Genomic DNA, 20033 nt, shown 5'->3' with positions numbered 1-20033 from the left:
TGCTTGGCCAGAGATCAAACTCAGGCCATAGTGGTGATAGAACTAAGACTTAACCCCTAGGCTACCAGGGAATCCCTGAAACAGATGATTTTAACTAAGAAGGAGGCACCAATTTAGTGAAAGAATCAACTAACTGGGAGAACAGGGAGTAAAGAGATAAGGGGAAGAGGAAGGATAAAGGGTTGTCATAACAGAATTAACCAGACGTGAGACATGTTGGCAGCAGCCATACCAGGTAGAGAGGAGTGAGTTGAGGCTAAGCACGATGGAAGCTTGGGGTCTCGATCTTTTAAACGTAGCCAAGATGATTTCTTTACAGTAATCAAAGACCCCTAGCCTGGGACTAGAAGCAGGGGGTGTGGGAGTAGGTGAGGAAGGCGTACATCATCCCACACAAACAACCAAACTCTTGAATGGGGGAGCAGTCAAACAGAGTCCATCACAGCAGCTCGGCTGTACCAACTGTGTCGTTGCATCTGCAGGCTCTTCGCAAGAGAAGATAGCAAGCATGTGGTACAGATAGTGGGACTTCGAGAGCTCCAGGTGGAGAGCGTGGAACTGCTCTTGGAGGTAACTCTTCCTTTTTTACTACCCCTCTGAATCAGCCTAAGCACAGGGAAAGATTCATTTTGCCATCTAGTGTAAGGGACGCAGACTTAGGCAAAGGGTAGTGACAAGCACACTTCACATTGATAAAATGTGACTCCTCCTTTGTGAGGACTGCTGGTTTCTCTCCAGGGTTGTTGTCTCAGTGCCATGTTGGTTACTGGTAGGAGACCCTGCTGCATAACAGGACAATCTCGGGCCAGTTTTAAAGGCTGATAATACATATATTTATGATAGTGGGCTCTGGGAAAAGCTACTAGAGAGAAATATTTTAAATAAAATTTGATTGGCTTTTTTTTTCACATGGGTTCAAAATATACAATAAAAATATCCCTTTCACACTGTTATACTGAGGCAACTAATTTATTAGTTTTTTTGTTTATTCTTGTTTATTCTTTTATTAAAAGTTCTTTTTATTGTAACAAAATTATTGCCCATTATTAAATCTAAGTCTAAAAATATACAAGAAGATAAAAAAAATAAAGACCCCTCTAGCTTACAGTACACAACTCTCCCTCTGAAATATCTACTATTAATAATTTGGAATATTTAGGTTAATATATAAGAAGATAGAAAAATAAAGACCCCTCTAGCTTACTGTACACAACTCCCCCTCTGAAATATCTGCTATTAATAATTTGGAATATTTAGGTTTTTTTCCTATTCCAGGCATTTTTTTAACTTATGTACAAATATATTTCTGGGGAACTTTCCTTGAATATAGTAGTTCCTTGAAAAACTTTGGCTTTCAGAAGGAAAAAGAAAAATATCAGATGGTTTCACTTACAGCAGGAATATAGGGGAACCAAATAAGACATCAGTGTAAAAAAATAATAACAGTACAAAACACAACAAAACAAAAACAGACAATTATAAATCAGAGACATACCACAGAGGAGGAGGAGGGAGAGAGATCAGAGGGACAAAGCGGGGAGCACAGGGGACTGTGGTGATGTGCACAGGTGCATTGGGCAAGGAAATTCTATGGGGACCACACCTGAGGGGGTGGGGGGAAGCGAACATTGTTTAAAAATGAACAATGGGCCTCCCCGGTGGCGCAGCTGTTGGACACTGGGTTGCAAAGCTGCCCGCAGACTCTGCAGCTCCGGTTCGATCCCTGGCTGCTCCCCGGCCACAGGGGAGGGTCCCACATGGCGCGCAGACCTCTCCTGCCGCCCGCTGCTCCCCTCAGCAGTGTGCTTTGATTCTTCTGCCTGCTCTGCTCCCCACTCTGGCTCTGGTGAATTCTCTCACCCTCCTGCGCCTCTGATTGTACCCAGTGATTGTATAAATAAATAAATAAATAAATAAATAAATAAATAAATAAATAAATCTTTAAAAAAAAACAATGATGTAAAAAATTAAAAAAATAAAAAATAAAATAAAACCTCTATTTAAAAAAAAAGAAAAGGAAAAACCTTGCCTTTACCTTAGAACACTAGGGTTTTTTCTCTTACTAAAAAATGAATGGTTTCGCCTTTTTTATTGTGAAAAATAGCACTGTACAGAAAAATGCATAAAACCTAAACGTGCACACTATAAAAAAGCAAGCACCCTCGGAATCAACTATCCAGATTAAGAAATAGGATACTTGAGCACCCAACTATTTCTGTACACCTGCCAGTCACACTCACCTATTACTGTGACTTTCATTCTAATAACTTTCTTGTTCTTTGTTATAGTTTTTCCCTCATGTATTCATCCATAAATCGTATTACCTAGTTTTCATCTGTTTTTTACCTTTGTATGAATAAGATTACAGTCTGTATTCATTTTGCATCTTGTTTCTTCTGCCCAACATTATGCTTTTGAGTTCATCTGTGTTTTTACATGTGACTGACTGTTCATTTTTATTTGCTATGTAGTATTTAATATGATTATACCACAATTTATCCATTCTACTGTAAATGAACTGTTCTGAACAATGTAAATGTCCTTATTCGTGTATTTCAGTATGTGTGTAGCTGTGAAATGCTTGGGTCAGAGGACCTGCGTAGCTTCAGCTTTCCCAGCTGACCCCAAAGTAGTTTTTGTCTCCACCAGCAGTATATAAGCAATCCTATTACTCTTCATGCCCCGGCATTTTCCATTGATTGAGTTGTTAATTTTTACCAATCTAGCGATGTTTAATTGTGTTTCATTATGGCTTTAATTTTCGTTTTGCTGATTGAGAATGAAATTGAATAGCTTTTCATATTTTTAACTAAGTTTCTGGATTTCCTTTTGGGGGAGTACCAGATCTTTTCCTCATTTCAGGGTTGTCTTTTTTTCTTAACTGATTTGTACATTCTGGATATGCCTTGTGTCAGTTATTTGAGTCTTAAGCATGTTGTCTCATTCTGTAGCTTGTCTTTTATAGTTTCATCATATCTTTTAATGCTTGCTTGAGCCCTCTTGAGGCCAATTAAATAAGAATCTCTTAGGGGGTAAGTTGCAGATGTGGTTATGATAGTCTTAAATTGAAAGATATGGTATATACACATGAATAATATACACCTGAAACTTAAATAATTTTATAATTCAATTTTACTTTAATTAAGAAAATAATAAGAATAAATAAATTAAAAGATGATTCACATATAATATCCACATTTTTTAAAGATTTATTTTTATTTATTTATGCATACAAGAACTGGGGTGCAGGCCGGAGGTACAGAGGTGAAAGGATTCACCAGAGACAGAGTGGCAAGCAGAACAGGCAGATCTATGGAAATACACTGCTGCGGGCAGCAGCGGGTGAGACAGGAGAGGTCTGCTGTGCCATGTGGGTTAGCTCCCTGGCTGGGGATTGAACTAATGCTGCAGTGGCTGGCGACAGCTTGATAGCTCTGAGACTTTACCGCTGCACCACCAGGGAGGCCCCACATTTTAGAAATATATAATTTGGTCAGCTTCCCCTTGGTGGGTAAGTTCTGACTGAATAACATTTAGCAATGTTACCTCTGAAGAGAACAGCCGCCACACATGACAGGCATTTTATAATCAGTAGAGACCCCTAAGCAGACTACAGACTATGACTAAAAGGTGTGGAGTCTCTCATTTGTGCAGATTGGGTTCATCACAAACTTAACCAGGTCAAGAATTCCAGATAAAGCGATTTAGCCTTCACCTGCAGATCATGAGAATATGGTAGGGATCCACAGCCTCATTAAATTATAGTGTTACCAGAACAAAAAATACAAAATGATTTTCATGTTGGGAAAAAGATAAAGATGCTTGGATTAAATAAAACATACTCAAGTTCATGAGACTATCCCTTCAATGAAAGCAAAACTGAAAGTAGTTAACCCTTTGATAAGAATTAAGGCCCTGAAGTTGCCACAAGGACTTCCAGAAGATACCTTAGTAATACATGTGGGGAATTAGGGACATGACACCTCAACACTCTGGACCATGAAGCAATTAAGTCCTAATGCCAGAGTAGATCAGAAAAAGGAAATTATTTTTGTTTAAAGATGATGAGAAAGTGTTTTCATTAAAATATATTTAAAATTTTATATATATTCAGTAATTTTTTAAATATATTCATGAAGTTGTGCAACCATCACCATTATCTAATTCCAGAACATTTTTATCACCCCAGGTGAAACCCTATACCATCAACAGTTACTCCCTATTTCCCAGTGCCTGGAAACCACAATTTTTTTTTTTAACAGTTATACTTCATTTTTATTTTTAAATTTTTTTTTTTTTTTGAGGATTTTTGGCTTGTTCATTGTTACACAGTTTGTGTAACAAGAATGTCTTTCTGACTTTATTTTTTTTTGTTTTTATTTAAATTTTATTTTTATATTCCCCTTACAATTACAACCCCCTTATTTTGACCCCAAGCCCTCCTTTCCCCGCCCCCCAACCCCCATAGAGTGTCTCTGGTTCATAGTTGTTTGTTGATTTTGATTTTCACTTTCTTATTGTTATTCTTTTTCCTGGTCCCTTATTTAAGTTTTCTAGATTCCTGCTATGAGTGAGACCATCCGGTATTTTTCTTTTTCTTTCTGGTTTATTTCGCTGAGCATGATCCCTTCCAGCTCCATCCATGTTGCTGCAAATTGCATGTGTTTATCTTTTTTGATTGCTGAGTAATATTCCATGGTGTATATGTACCACATCTTCTTGATCCAGTCATCTATTTTTGGGCATTTGGGTTGTTTCCAAAGCTTAGCTATTGTCAACAGTGCTGCTATAAACATAGGGGTGCAGGTGCTCTTTGGAATTGATGTTTCTGTGTCCTTTGGGTAAATACCTAGGAGTGGAATTGCTGGATCATAAGGAAGCTCTATGTTTAGTAGGTCCAGAAATCTCCACACAGCTCTCCATAGTGGTTGAACCAGTTTGCACTCCCACCAACAGTGCAGGAGAGTTCCTTTTTCTCCACAACCTCGCCAACATTTGTTGTTGCTAGTTTTTTTATGTGCCATTCTCACTGGTGTAAGATGGTATCTCATTGTAGTTTTGATTTGCACTTCCCTGATTACAGGTGATGTTGAACATTTTTTCATATGCCTGTTGGCCATTTGCATTTCCTCTTCAGAGAAGTTTCTTTTTAGCTCTTCTGCCCATTTTTTAACTGGATTATTTTCTTTGTTTTTATTGAGTCTCATCAGCTCTTTGTAGATTTTTGTGATCAGTCCTTTATCATTAGTGTTGTGAGCAAAAATGTTCTCCCAGTCAGTGGGGTGGAAACCACAAATTTTTTTTTTTTTTTTAAGATATATTTATTTATACAAGCACTGGGTATAGTCAGAAGCGCGGGAGGGTGAGAGAATTCACCAGAGGCAGAGTGGGGAGCAGAGCAGGCAGAAGGACCAAAGTACACTGCTGAGGGGAGCAGCGGGCAGCAGGAGAGGTCTGCGCGCCATGTGGGACCCTCTTCCGGTGGCCGGGGAGCAGCCGGGGATCGAACCGGTGCTGCAGAGGCTGCGGGCATCTTCACAACCCAGCGCTCAACCGCTGCGCCACCAGGGAGGCCCAGGAAACCACAAATTTCTGTTGCTATGGATTTGCCAGTTCTGGCCATAACTTTTAAATGGAATCATACAAGATGCAATGTTTTACCTCTGGCTTCTTAGCATAATATTTGTGAAGCTCATCTATGTTGCAGCATGTATCATTCCTTTTTATAGCTGAATAATAGTCTGTCATGTGGATATGCCATTTTTTTTTAAAGATTTATTTATGCATACAAGAACTGGGGTACAGGCCAGAGGTGTGGGGGTGAGAGAATTCACCAGAGATAGAGTGGGGAACAGAACAGGCAAATCTATTGAAATACACTGCTGAGGAGGAGCAGTGGACAAGACAGGAGAGGTCTGTTGCGCCACGTAGGTTAGCTCCCTGGCTGGGCTGGGATTGAACTTGTGCTACAGTGGCTGCCAATAGCTTGATAGTGCTGTCTTTAACCCCTGCACCACCAGGGAGGCCCGGATATGCCACTTTTTTATTCATTCTTCAGTTTATAGAAATTCAGGTCATTTCCACTTTTCAGCTATTAGCAATACTGCTGCTATGAACATTTGAAGACAGGTGTATGTGTGGGCATATGTTTTCAGTTTTCTTGAGCATATACCTGGGAATTGTTGGGTCATACATACTTTTTTGAGGAACTGCCAAGCTATTTTCCAAAGTAACTGCACCATTTTATATTCCTACCAACAATGTGTCAAGTTTGTAATTATTTTAAAAGCTCCTTAGGTGATTCTTACATGCAGCCATTATAATCATTCTTCTAGTTTATCCAGCAAGCTGACTTGAGTCAAAGGGAGAAGAGTAGGACAGTGAGACCACTCCTTTGAGGCTATGACCATGCTTACCTGTCCAGACCTCCCTCTACTGTGGAACCCTAAGGAAATACTAGTATTTCTCACATACCTATTCTATGTGGGCCCCACCTCTCCCAGCTATTCCTTCATTTGGCTGGGAGTCAGGACAGTTGGTCCTCATGATATCTCTGTCCCTGGTTATGTAGACCAACTGAATAGGGAAGGAGCAAACACTATAAGGAAGTCCCTTTTCCTTGGACGTAACTGTACTAATGGGCAGTCTATTGTCAAATCATCCCCTCTACCCTGGAAGAGCTTATCGCACTGCTTTACCCTAAGGTATGTTGCCTAAGAAAAGCAGAAAAAGTTTCTTGCTAGTCAGTGTATTAATGCATTATTGACATTGATACCCACAGTCTGTAATACACAATGTTGTGCAAGAAGGAAGCCACTAGAATCCTCGATACATATGATGATATACAAGAAGGAAGCCAGCTAAGAACAAGGTGGAAGGTTAATATAAATTATGGATATCTGACATAGTTACCCTCATAAACATTTATTGACTTGAAACAAAAGCTCTTGCTAACTCAGGTGTCGCAGTTTCACACTCAGGTGTCACTGTTCATGCTCCCTCAGGTATCACCTCTGTGTTTTCTCAGATCACCCTCCCTCACTCAAGCGTGATCACTTGTTGCCTGCCTAAACAATTTGGCAGCTTCATTATTCAACAGTATGTCTTTCCTCCAGGATATTTCTCCTTCCCACTGTATTATATTACCTGGTGTTACTAATGCAGGCACCAGGACTAACTGGTCTTTACAGAGCACTTACCGTATCACCACATTTCCCAGATCAAGTTTTTGTCTGTCAGGCAATTAATTGATGGGCATTTTTTACAGTCGTAGAGATTGGCAGGTTTTTAAAATATTCTTACAGTGATCTCTTGTATTTATAGGTATCCTTTCTCAAATTTCTAATATATCTGTTTCATGTTTTATTATTGCCTTGGCTATGAATAAAACATGAATAGCAAAAGTTTCCCCTAGATGAGCCTTAATTGTATGTGAGTGATAGAGTCTTTGTACACATTGACTGTACTGCTTGAAACTACTGCCACCTGCATCCCTGGAGCTGGCTCTGCCAAGTTTGCATGGGCCCTGATAAGCAGCCTTGAAAGAACAACCAGTTCCAAGAGAAAAAAAGCAACTTCGATTCCGCTTTCTTCACCTCCCTCCAAGGCCAGCCCCTGCCCTATAAAAGCTTGCCATTATCCCCCAAAGAGCGCGACTTCTCCAACCCCCACCCCCCCCCACCCCCCCACCCCACCCCCGCAGGGGTTGGCGAACCTCATCCGGGAGCACAGTAAATTTCCTGCCTGTGAGAAACTTAGCCTGGCTCTCCTTCTCTTTACCGCCAATCCTTTCGTCACTAATTTTTTAAAAGATTCCAAGAAGTAACATCTTTGTGTAAACTTTGACAATTAAAAATATTTCTTTTCACAAATATAAAAGAATGACAATGGATGATTAGGTTGGGTGATAGAGAATGAAATGAAATAACGTACCAAAAATGCTCAGTCTGACGCTCGGTCAATTTGTTACATTTATTATTACTAATAAGTTCCTGAATTTTTTCCAGTGCCACAGAATTCAGCATTTGTATCTGCTGTATATTATGGCAGATCCTCACTACTCAGCATCTTTTGTCTAAGGGACCTAGGTGATAAAACTTGCCCAACAGCTTTAATTACAGGAGGAATTTAAGAGAAATGTAATGAGAGGAAAAGGGGGGCTTGGTGATTCTTGAAGTGATTGCATTTAATTTTGCTTAGTTCCTAGACTTGCTTTTCCCCACATGGATTATAAATTATTATTATTATTATAATTCCCTCCTTTCCTCCCACCCATCCTACCTCCCATCTAGCCTTCCTTTTTTTAAAAACTTGTGCTAGGAACCTAAGAAATCTCATGTTGAGTACAAAGCTGCCTTTCCCTGAAACTCTGGTTCTTTTACATTTGTGAAAAGAAATAGTTTAAATTTTGGATGTTTACATAAAGATGTTACTCTTTGATATCTTTTAAAAATTAACATTTATTGAGAACTTACAACATACCAATTATGGTGCTAACTACTTACATTATTTTTTTAATCTTTATAAATCACCTATGAGATTACCATTTTAGAGAGGCACTGAGTTCTGCAAAGTGATTTGCGAAAGTTCACACAGCCAAAAGAAAAAAAGAAAAAGAAAAAAGGTTCACACAGCCATATGTCAGAGTTGGCACGTGAACCCAGACAGTGTAACATCAAATTTCACTCTCTTAACCGCTACACTTGAGCTGTGTGTCAGAGCCAAAAATGTATCAGATCTTCACAAATTGCCTCAATTTACTCAGAACTTAGCTGGTTTATTCCCTATTTTTGAAAGGCATGGTGATTGTAGGTTGTTACTGAAGTTGAAGAAACTGGACCAAGGACTAGAAAAGTCCCTTATGCCTTCCTAAAAGGGATTTGGTCAGGAAAAGTTACTTCGGCACATTAGGTTTTCTGAGAGGTACTTAGAACAACAGGTACTTAGTACAGCATTGTGTACTTAGTATTTTGTACAACTTAGTACACAGGTACTTAGTACAACATTGTGTAGCAAAAATTCAAGTGCAAAACTAATAGAATCCAAGATGCCGACCTTTCTTGATATCCCTGTCTACCCCCTCACTCCCAGGAATGGACTATTGGGTTGTCAGAAAAGTCATGATGTATTTTTTCTGTTTTTCAAGCAAAAATGCATCATGGGGCCTCCCCTGGTGGCATAACAGTTGAGCTCTGGGCTGCGAGGCTGCCCGCAGCCTCTGCAGTGCCGGTTCGTTCCCCGGCCGCTGGCAAGGATCCCACAAAAAAATAAAATAAAATAAAATAAAGTGCATCATGGCTTTTACAAAAACCCAACAGAAAGGTAGTCAAAAGGTGCAAGTCTCTAGTTATAAGGTAAATAAGTACTAGGGCTATAATGTATAGCATGATAATTAGAATTATATGTTTCCTACATTGTATGTAGGTAAGTTATTAAGAGAAAATCCTAAAAGTTCTTAGAAGGAATTGTTATTTTTTCCCTTTTTTATTATATCTATATGAGATGCTAACTAAACCTACTGCATTAATTATTCCATAAAATATCTAAGTCAAACTATCTACCTGTACATCTTAAACTTACACGATTATACCTGTCAATTATGGCTCAGTAAAACTGAGGATAAAGAAATTTAAAAAGTAAATAAGATTCTAAATTTGATTCTGAAATACAGTTTTAAGTATCACAGATAATATTTTGAAACAACTATTGCCCAGTGCTTGGAGAACTTACTAAATGTTTAAAAAGCACCTGTCCCTGGATGTTAAGATATTTTGTGCTCTTTTGTTGAAATTCTACTCTGTCAACTTTTGGGCTCTTAGTTTGGAAACTGTAGCTGTGTTCACTATGTTATAAATTAAGATTCTAAGATAGAGAAAAAATGAGATCGGATTTCTTAACCCTTAGTTCACTGCAAAATAAGTGAATTTATCATAAATGTGTCATAGTGTAGTGGGGACTACATGAGCCTTGGAGTCAAACATATTTGGGGGCCTCCCTGGTGGTGCAAGTGGTTGGGGCGCAACCTATGAGGCTGTCTGCAGCCTCTGCAGCACAAGTTAGATCCCCCAGCCGACCAGGGAGGAGCCCCACATGGTGCAGCAGATCTCTCCTGACTCGCCCGCTGCTCCCCTCAACAGTGTACTTCGGTCACTCTGCCTGTTCTGTTCCCCACTCTGTCTCTGGTGAATCCTCTCACAACCGCCCCCCCGCCAATACCTCTGGCCTGTACCCCAGCTCTTGTATGCATAAATAGATAAATCTTTAAAAATATAATAAAAAATGTTTAAAACTGGATTTTTAAAAAAATAAATAAAATTTAAAAAAAAACGTATTTGGATGTATAACTTTGGCTCTGCCACATAACAGCTGTTTGTGAGCAAATCAGCCTTTTGAGTTTATTCTGCTGTAAGGCTAGGCATGATAATTACACTCATCTTACATTAGGCTGTTTTTGGATTCTATCAAATAATATTGTAAAAGTTCTTCCTCTTTTTAATTCTTAAAACACTTCTCCCCATGCCCCAAATCATGGCATGTCCACATATGGCTGTGTTTTCAGTGACGAGAGGCCAATCCTAAGACATTATCTCCTCTCCCCCATTCTCCTGTGACTAGAGGGACCCAAGTTAGTCCTTACTCCCATTTAGAGGAGCATTGGTCTGAAGGGAAATCATGGGCTGATGGCAGTTGTGGTAACTTATCACTTCCGTGTTCCTGCCCATCAGACCAGGCCTCACTTATGACTGCATCCTGCTAGCACAGGTGGATGTTATCAGTCACTCCATGATGCACTCTTCTGTCCTTTGTTTAAGTTGCTAAGATAGATGGGTATTATGGGAACTTTTTCTGGAGCCAAGTTATACCCTGGGGAGTTTAGTCAGGCTAAATCCATCAAAGATATTAAAAAGAGTATATGAGATCAAGATGCTTTTGATCAAGAAGTTTTTTTTATGAGATCAAAAGCTAAATTAGCTTTTGAGCGATTGAATATTCTCCCCTAAGATTAGTATTCCACAATGTTTTCATCACTGTTGTGTACTTAGTCCATATGATTTAGTGTTTAGGCAGCTTTCCACATGGAGAAGGAAATCTGCAGTGTACAGGCAAAGTTATGTATCTGGTCTCTACTTCGTTAGACAACTCTTAGGAGCCATAGGGCTTTGTTTATTCTTTGGGGAAAAGTGACCTAATGGATTTTATTTTCAGGCGATCCTGAAAGGCAGCAAGGAGCGCAGCACTGGGGCCACTGGAGTTAATGCAGACTCCTCTCGCTCACATGCTATCATCCAAATTCAGATCAAAGATTCAGCCAAGAGGACATTTGGCAGGTGAGCTGGAAATAAGCAGGGAATTGCTTTGTATGCCTTTCTCTAATGTGACTTTGAAATATGTGTTATCAACAACAGGACACCCTGCCACCATGGAGTTCTTTATTTCAGAGATACAGAGTAGAGTTGTTAGCCCTGAAATAAATCATTGTACTAAAGTGCCATCAGCTGATTAACCATGAAGTAATGACCTATTGTTGGTCAAACCTAAGTTATTAAAAGGGACATTGATTACTTCTAACGTGAAACACAGTGTCAGCAGAGGAATAACAGAGAATGCATCTCAGAAAGCATACTTGCAAAAAAAAGAAAGAAAGAAAAAGAAAATTAATCCATCCTTCTTGAAAGAAGCCATAAGACAATTGGGTACATTCATTGCTTCTCTGGTGCTATCTTAGCAAACTCTGCCACACTGATGGATGAGCCTCTCTCACCTCTGAGTAATGAGTCTTTTTTTTTCTTTCTTTCTTTTCTTTTTTTTTTGCTGCTGGAAAGCAGCCCACAAAAGTTTCTATTTAATTATCTAAGTGGTCACCTAAGTGATTTGCATTGTGGCCATTTAGACTTATGGGAAGAATGTTTTATTAATTTCAGTCATACTTTCTCATAAATGATTAAAACCAATAGAATGTCTAAGTGAGCAGTCCCAGCAGCAGCTGACAAACCAGAATATCATAGTACTTTTGGAAAGCTAACAAAAATGTCTTTTCTTTCCTGAGGTTGGGCCAGTGTTAATTTCTTTCCTGCAGTCACAAAATGCTGACTTACACAAAAATAAGCCAAAATCCCAAAGAAATCACCCCTGTATGTCTTTCCTAGGATCTCTTTTATTGACTTGGCTGGCAGTGAAAGAGCAGCAGATGCCAGAGACTCAGATAAACAGACAAAGATGGAAGGTGCAGAAATAAACCAGAGTCTTCTGGCTGTAAGTTACATGAATGCTTTAATCTGAAAATCCTTCTGATAGATTTTGCTAATCTTTCCATGCAGCCAGAGTGGGTTAGGGAAGGGGCGGAATCATTTTAACAAGGATATGCTCTTATGAGGAAGCAGGACTCCAGGGTTGGACATGGAGGCTGCCCAGTCAGATTCTCTGTAGTTCTGGGCATCTCTTCCCTTCTTTTCCTGTCTTCTCTTCCTCTGGTCAGTCCAGTTAGGAGCAGAGAGGTATTTCTGCAGTTGCCGAATGGTAAACTTAGGTAAGCATTCTCCCTCCTAGCTTTTTATATTGTATTAAGTTTTCAAACATACAAAAGTAAAATAGTATAATAAGCTCCCATATACTTGTCACTCAGCTTCAGTAGTTATGTATCAAAAAGTTAAGAACTTATTTTTAATATAACCATAATACTATTATCTCTAAAGAAACAATTATTTAATGTTTCCTATTATCTAGTAAGTGTTGTGTTTCTACAGTTTCCCATAGGAGCCTTTTTGTAGTTGTCTTTAAATCAAGATGCAGACAAGATCCTGAATTGTTCTTAGTTGTTTTATGATATGGCATATGTCTTTTATTCCATATTGGTTTTCTGACTTTAGGTAACTTGTTCTGCTAAATGTTCTGCATTAGGCTGTCTGCATTTCCGTGTTGATATTTAACATGATACTCTATCCTCTCTTCTGTAAAGTGGTTAAGATCTGTACCTAATATGGTGGCCACTAAGCCACATGTGACTATTGAGTACTTAAAATGTGGCTAGTCTGAATTGAGGTATGCTGTATGTATAAAATACACCCTGGTTTTTGAAAACTTATTGCCAGAAAAAGCCCCTAAAATTCTCATTAGTATTTTTTTTTAAGATTTACTAATTTTTATGCAAGAACTGGGGTACAGGTCAGAAGTGCGGAAGGGTGAGAGGATTCACCAGAGACAGAGTGGGGAGTGAGCAGAACAGGCGGATCTACTGAAAAACACCGCTGAGGGGAGCAGCGGGTGAGAAAGGAGAGGTCTGCCGTGCCACGTGGGTATCTCCCTGGCCTGCCGGGAATCGAACCCACGCTGCAGAGGAAGCAGACAGCTCCACAGTGCTGCACTCAACCTGCTGCGCCACCATATGATCCATATGAAATATTTTTTAATGTTAACTAAGTTACAGAATTAAAATTATTTTCATCTTTTTTTTTTTTAATGTAACTATTAGACATTTAAAATTGCCTATGTGCTTTGCATTTGTGACTCACATATTTCTATTAGGACAGCATGATCTGGAGGCTTAGTTTTGGGGGGCGCAAGAATAATTCTTGGGTAGTTCTTAGTCTCATATAGCAACTCATCAAGCAAAGGTACAGAATGTCCGGTTGCTCTTTTTATTATTTTAAGATTAAAAATGAAAGATTCAAGTGTTATCAGCCTAGTTTCTCCATTATAAAGTTCTCCATCAGCCTTTTTCGCCTAATGGCTTGAGCAGCTGTCGATGATTTATCCATTTTTTAAGGGATTTAAGAATGATGAGTGAGGTTTAATATCCTTTTGTAATATCCTTCTAAGTTCTGAAAATAACTTTCCCTCAACTATCTGATTATCCTTTAGGAAGAGTGGAGACAAGAAAATGCTTGACTCTTTGCCTCCGTTCACTCTTTCAGAATGAGTATATGTCCCGATAACCTAAACATAATCATGAGTTTATTATTTACTTTTTTGTTTTTATATTATTATAAACTCATATCATCATTAATCTTTTTGCTGCTTGAATTGCAGCTTTGGCCAGTGGGGGCCTTTTCATGTGTGTATCTGTGTCTTTTTGAGCCAACCTTGCTGTTCCTTGACAACTTCCTTGCTTTCTGTTATGACTAGATGTTCTAGGCTCATCATGTACATTTCCTTCCCAGTCCTTGAATCAGCCTTTTCTTCAACAAGTTTTGGTTTTAGAAGGGAATGTTATTTAGAGACCTTAGCCTGGATGCTAAGGTTGCTTACTGCTGCTCGGTTAGTTCTTGTTTCTTGGCCTTTTCAATGGACTGAACTAGGAAATAGAGATTTTTTAAAGAGAAAGATATATCAGGGATTCATTCTAATAAACTCAAAATTAAGATTACAGGGCTTTTGCTTATTCATTTTTTGAATTTATATTTCTTTCCATTTTTTCTTATGCTAGAATTCTTAGTTCCTAACATTAATCCATTTGCTCTACTTCAATGTATATGTATTTCAAGCCAATGCTGATGTTACTTATATTTACTGAATTCAATTTTTTTTTTTTTTTAAGATTTATTTATGCACACAAGAACTTCGGTACAGGCCAAAGGTGTGGGGGGTGAGAGGATTCACCAGAGACAGAGTGGGGAACAGAACAGGCAGATTGACTGAAATACACTGCTGAGGGGAGCAGTGGGCGAGACAGGAGAGGTCTGCTTTGCCAGGTGGGTCAGCCCCCTGGCCAGGGATCAAACTCATGCCACAGTGGCTGGCCGTAGCTTGATAGCGCTGAGACTTTAACCCCTGATCATCTTCTTGTTGACAAGAAACTAATAGGGATTTTTACTTCCTTTTGGAGAGTTGCCTGAGTATGATTTACTTGAGAACAATTTGATCTGTTATTCTCTCTTTGCATGTGATGTTTGATGTCCTTTTTCTTCTCCCACTTTGCAGTTGAAGGAATGTATCCGAGCACTGGATCAGGAACACACCCACACTCCCTTCAGGCAAAGTAAATTAACTCAGGTAAAATCAAATGTGAGCTTTGAGTTTGTTCTGTTTCACTCATTTGTTCCTTTCTTCATTCATACATTCATCAGAGCATTCACCCCCATCAAGGCATGAAGCTAGGCCTCGGGGGAGGAGTCACATTCCTTGTAGGAGGAGCTCAGGTCTAGGAGAAGGGCCTCTCTGGTCTACCCCTGACATAGGAGCTGTTCTGCTAATTCTAGCAATTTTCTGTTTATTTCCAATGCAAAAAAACCTTGTTGATTTAGCAGAGTCTCTGAGCCTTTGAAGGAGGTGTGGTAACTGAAATTGGCACTTTCTTGGCTGTAATATTTATGTAATACTTCAAGACAAAAATCACTGCAATTAAAACAGAATGAGATCAGTTTTTGATATGTACTGATAGGACAGATGACCCCAAGATCCATTGTGATGTGAAAAAGTAAGCTATAGAAACAGTGTTTTAATAAGATTGCCTTTGTGATTTTAAACACTTTTTTCTATTATATATGTAGCCACACAAAAGGAAAAGTTTAGAAAGATTGCAAAAGAAAGGTACATTTGATAGATCATGAGACTAACAATGGGGTAAAGGTGAACTTTAACACTTCACTTTTTAAGTTTATATATGGTTTGATCACCTACTGTTTTTATAATTTAAAAATATGAAATGAGAAACTACTATTTCTTCTTTAATGAATTACCTATTTATGCTGATTATTCTGAGTGATAGAACTACAGATAATTTCTTCTTCTTTTCTGTTATGAAAATGTGCTTCTTTATAAATGGAAAAACACCAATAGACATAAATCAGCCTCTGTAATGGCTGCAGATGAGTGGCCTGTGGAGGGGTCTGCCTAGTTCGTCATCTGTGAAGACAGTTATCAGTGCTCCTGCTTCCTTTCTGCACTGAGTCTTGTGCCCAGTGGAGGACAGACAAGGCAGATGGTGGCTCACATGAGAAGCTTGTGTTTGAGGAGAGGGCTTCGCTCTATACAGCTGGACTAGCAGCTCCACAGGGCCTGGGGTACTTATGATGACGTGATCCTGCTAGTCAGAAACGGTGGTCTGTGGCTTCAATGAGGAACCAAGGAATCCCTTCATAAAAGTGATTAGTCCTGATGCTGACATTGGCTCTGTTGTTTTTTAAAACATGTTCCCCATGCCCAGAAAATGTGTTCCTGATTAATTTTTTTAAATAATTCAAACAGTGAGTACAAGTCAAAGAAGATGGTAAATGGTACTGGAAATCCCACCTTCCAGTGATAACCTCTGCGACATTTAGCGAACACCCTTCCCGTCATCTCTCTGCCTGTGTATCGTCTTGTAGACCCACTCAGAGAGAGATGGAATTGTGTGTCTCTCATTCAAAGATAGGTTTGAGATCTTTCCATGTCCCTAAATACAGATAGACATAATTATATTTGGTTGATAAATATTTCGTTGATAATTTATAAATCCCTAAATTTTCCAAATTTTACCATAATGTTATAATGACTATCTGTATCATTTATTTTTATCTATGCAGTTATCTCAGGATAAAGTCCTGGCAGTGTGATTGCCAAGCCAGTAGTGTGTATATTTTCTATCTTCTGGTATTACCAAACTTTGGGCATACCTTCCCCAAAGGTCATCCAGTTCATGGCACATGGTCCATAGGCCCCGTAGCAGTGCAGGACAGTGTCCCTCTCTCTGGACCACCACCAGGGCGGCATATCACCAGTCTTTCTTATACTCCAGGTGAAAAATGTTAGATTCTTTTTAATGTTGGTTTGCATTTCTTTGATTAGTGGGAGAGTGAGTACCTTTTTTGTGTTTATTATTTGTATTTCTTCTTTAATGAATTGCCTATTTATAGATAGGGGACTATGACCCAGTGTCAGTATCCCCTTTTGTTAGTTGACTTCATGGACCTGCCTTCTCTTTTGGACAGGTCCTGAAGGACTCTTTCATTGGTAATGCCAAAACCTGCATGATTGCCAACATCTCTCCAAGCCACATCGCCACTGAACACACTCTGAATACCCTGCGCTATGCGGACCGGTGAGTTGCGCTCAGGTGGCAGGTTTGTATGTGCTTGTGTGTGCCTCATGCACACTTGGACCTTGAGTTCCACAAGTCTGTTCTTAGAGCAGTGATCTACTAGGGGAATATGAAATGATCATTTGAAGAATGTGACTTGGTAAGTGTGAATGTGACAAGAGGAAGGTGACACATTCCCTTGTTCAGGGGACAACTCTGAGCTTTTAAATGGCTAATGAGAGATGAAATATTTCTCTGGGTGAAAGGTTCAGTGAGGTTTTCTTCCTGCTGGCCTCATCCCTAATTGTAAGGGATAGAATACTTGTCAAGGCAGGTCACTTAAAACTTTCTTTTTTTTTTTTTAAGATTTATTTATTTATGCATACAAGAGCTGGGGTACAGGCCAGAGATGTGGGGGGTGAGAAGATTCACCAGAGACAGAGTAGGGAACAGAACAGGCAGATTGACTGAAATACACTGCTGAGAAGAGCAGCAGGTGAGACAGGAGAGGTCTGCTGTGCCATGTGAGTTGCTCCCTGGTTGGGGATCAAACTTGTGCTGCAGAGGCTGTGGACAGCTTCATAGGTTGCATCTTAACCCCTTGCGCCACCAGGGAGGTTCACTTAGAACTTTCTTTATAAGTCCAGACAAGATCAACCCAGGCATGTGACAGAAGGATAAACTGTGGCGTAGAGACTGGCAGGAACTTTAAAAAGGTTTGCTGGGAGTTGGCAGGGCTGGCACCTCTGACTGCCAGACCAGGGCCCTATCTGAGATGACTGCATATTGTGTCCTCTGGTCATGTGCGTCTCCTGTGGTAGGTTCAAGCAGCTCTCATTGCCATCCTTTCCCCTGGCTGCTCTGCTGCCTGATCCTGTCTTCCACCTCTCAGGAACTCTTCAAGGCTAACAAACTGTGAGGGAAAACTTTTTTACTGCTATTAAGGAATCTCTAGCATAGATGGCATTTTATGAAACTCACTGGGGGGAAGTGAGAAAAGGCACCTATCTCTTTTTCTCCCTGTGTCTTTACTGCTCAGCCAGTTCTCGGTTCTTCTTTTTTAGCTTTGAAATTGTTTGTTTATTGATAAAATACTTTATAATATATGTTAGTTCATTATAGGAAAGGTTCTACTCAATTTTTTTTTTATTTTTATATTCCCCATACAATTGCAACCCCCTGATTTTGACCCCAATCCCTCCTTTCCCTGCTCTCCCCCCCCCTCAAAAGTGTGTCTCCAGTACTTGGTTCTTAATACATGCATAAGAAGTTTCTGTGACTGAGAAGAGGAGGGCCCTACTGGGATGTCAGCACTTGAGTGAGGCATTCTTTGTGCCTTACTTCATTTAAACAGAAGAGGGGGTTTCCTCTCCTTGTAACCTCTCTTGTAACCTCAAAGTGGTTACAAGAATGGATTCTGGAGTCAGACTATCTGGGCCAATACCCTGCCTCTGCCACTAGCCAGCTGAGTGGCAAGTTTTTGACTTCTCTGGGCACCACTTTCCTTATCTGAGAGGGAATGCTATTAGCACCTACCTCATCTGACAGTTATGTGGAATCAATGAGGTAATACATATGATGAGATGAGCACCACCCCCAAATAGTGAGAACTCCATCTGTGTTCACTTTACAATAATAATAACAGGTCCTCTAAATAAGTTTCTCTATACATTAGCACTGCTGGAAGAAAATGAAGAGGCTATTTCATAAACTGAGGTCATATAGAGGATGTGGGATAATCCAAAATTGTTCCCAAAAAACCAGTATGACCTGAAGTTCCTAACTCCCTCATATCCATTACTCAGTTTCAAAATGATTAAATCTAAGCTGATCTGGTTTCATAACTCTACTCACTCTCCAAATTACAGACAGCATAGCAATTGTTTGAAGTAAGAGCATCATTAGGAACAAAATAAGATATCTCTCAGTGCCTGAGTGAAGGAAGGCGAAAATAACCTTCTCTCTTCGGGGTGTATAATTGAAAAATTACCTGAAATAATTTTGGTTTAAAAAAATAGAAAAGTTACCCTGGAAATCATCTCTTCCATTAAAAGCAGTATGGTAAATTAGTGAAAATAAATACGAAAGTCATTTGTTTTATGTACTTAAAAGAGGCCTGATGAAATTAGTTTTAGGTCACAATCCATGCACACACTGGATGAGGATGATTTTATTGCTTCTTTTAAATTTTTTTCTCTCTTTCAAACATACTAAAAGAGTGTTGCTAAATAGTCCAAAAAGAAAGTTCCAGCTGCATCCCTAACATGATTCAGAAGGGAGCTCAGTGACGGGGGTGATTCTGGAAACAGGTAGGGGCCACTGGAAACACTTAGCATCGATGGCCACATTTCCTGTAACATTCCTTCCGACGCTCCGGACTCGAGAATGATTCACTATGACTCCTAGGAGAAATGTTGGTGCTTCTCTCTTAATGAAACTAAAATAGTTAAGAGTTTTATAAGAAGTAAATTGAAACCATGTAGTCTTACACTGGGGCGTCTCTCAGTCCATTCCTTGTACACCCACCCTCCCGCAGTACCTAAGCACACATCTATGGACGCAGTTCACGTGCTCGGGGTCACCTCCCACATCTCTGTGCTTAGCTGAGTCACCTGCCTGCCCTGCCTCTCAGTTTTGAAATGATTTAAATCAAGTCTCAGTATCAAGCTTACTGTCTTGGTTTTCAGAAATGACCAGAGCAGACATTTACCATTAAGGATTGGAATAAGACCAAAACAACAGTAAAAAAATTTTTTTTCCAGACAGAAGTCCTGTTTCCTCCCAGAGGATTTTTTTTTTTTTTAAATATTTATTTATTTATTTATACAAGCACTGGGTACGGTCAGAAGTGCAGGAGGGTGAGAGAATCCACCAGAGCCAGAGCAGGGAACAGAACAGGCAGACTGACGAAGTACACTGCTGAGGGGAGCAGTGGGTGGCAGGAGAGCTCTGTGCGCCAAGTGGGACCCTCGCCCTGTGGCCAGGGATCGAACTGGCACTGCAGAGGCTTCAGGCAGCTTCGCACCTCAGCACTCAACCT

General features: G+C 39.7%; 1 protein-coding gene across 4 annotated transcripts in view; it reads left to right on the top strand.

Annotated features, from left to right (window-relative positions):
• The window catches only part of KIF24 (kinesin family member 24), a 64771-nt gene that overhangs the window by 38917 nt on the left and 5821 nt on the right, over window positions 1-20033 (top strand). For all 4 annotated transcript variants that reach the window (XM_037494328.1, XM_037494329.1, XM_054689558.1 and 1 more), the window contains 5 exons: window positions 483-570; window positions 11206-11327; window positions 12147-12252; window positions 14917-14988; window positions 16905-17014. In XM_037494328.1, the coding sequence (XP_037350225.1) occupies window positions 483-570; window positions 11206-11327; window positions 12147-12252; window positions 14917-14988; window positions 16905-17014 (498 nt within the window). The remainder of the gene's footprint in view (window positions 1-482; window positions 571-11205; window positions 11328-12146; window positions 12253-14916; window positions 14989-16904; window positions 17015-20033) is intronic.

Source organism: Talpa occidentalis, unplaced genomic scaffold, assembly GCF_014898055.3.
Source record: "Talpa occidentalis isolate TD23 unplaced genomic scaffold, MPIMG_talOcc4v2.1 talOcc4.7, whole genome shotgun sequence".
In the NCBI taxonomy this organism is placed as follows: Eukaryota; Metazoa; Chordata; class Mammalia; order Eulipotyphla; family Talpidae; genus Talpa; species Talpa occidentalis.
The sequence above is the reverse complement of the archived record's forward strand: the minus strand, read 5'-3'. Positions and strand labels throughout refer to the sequence as shown.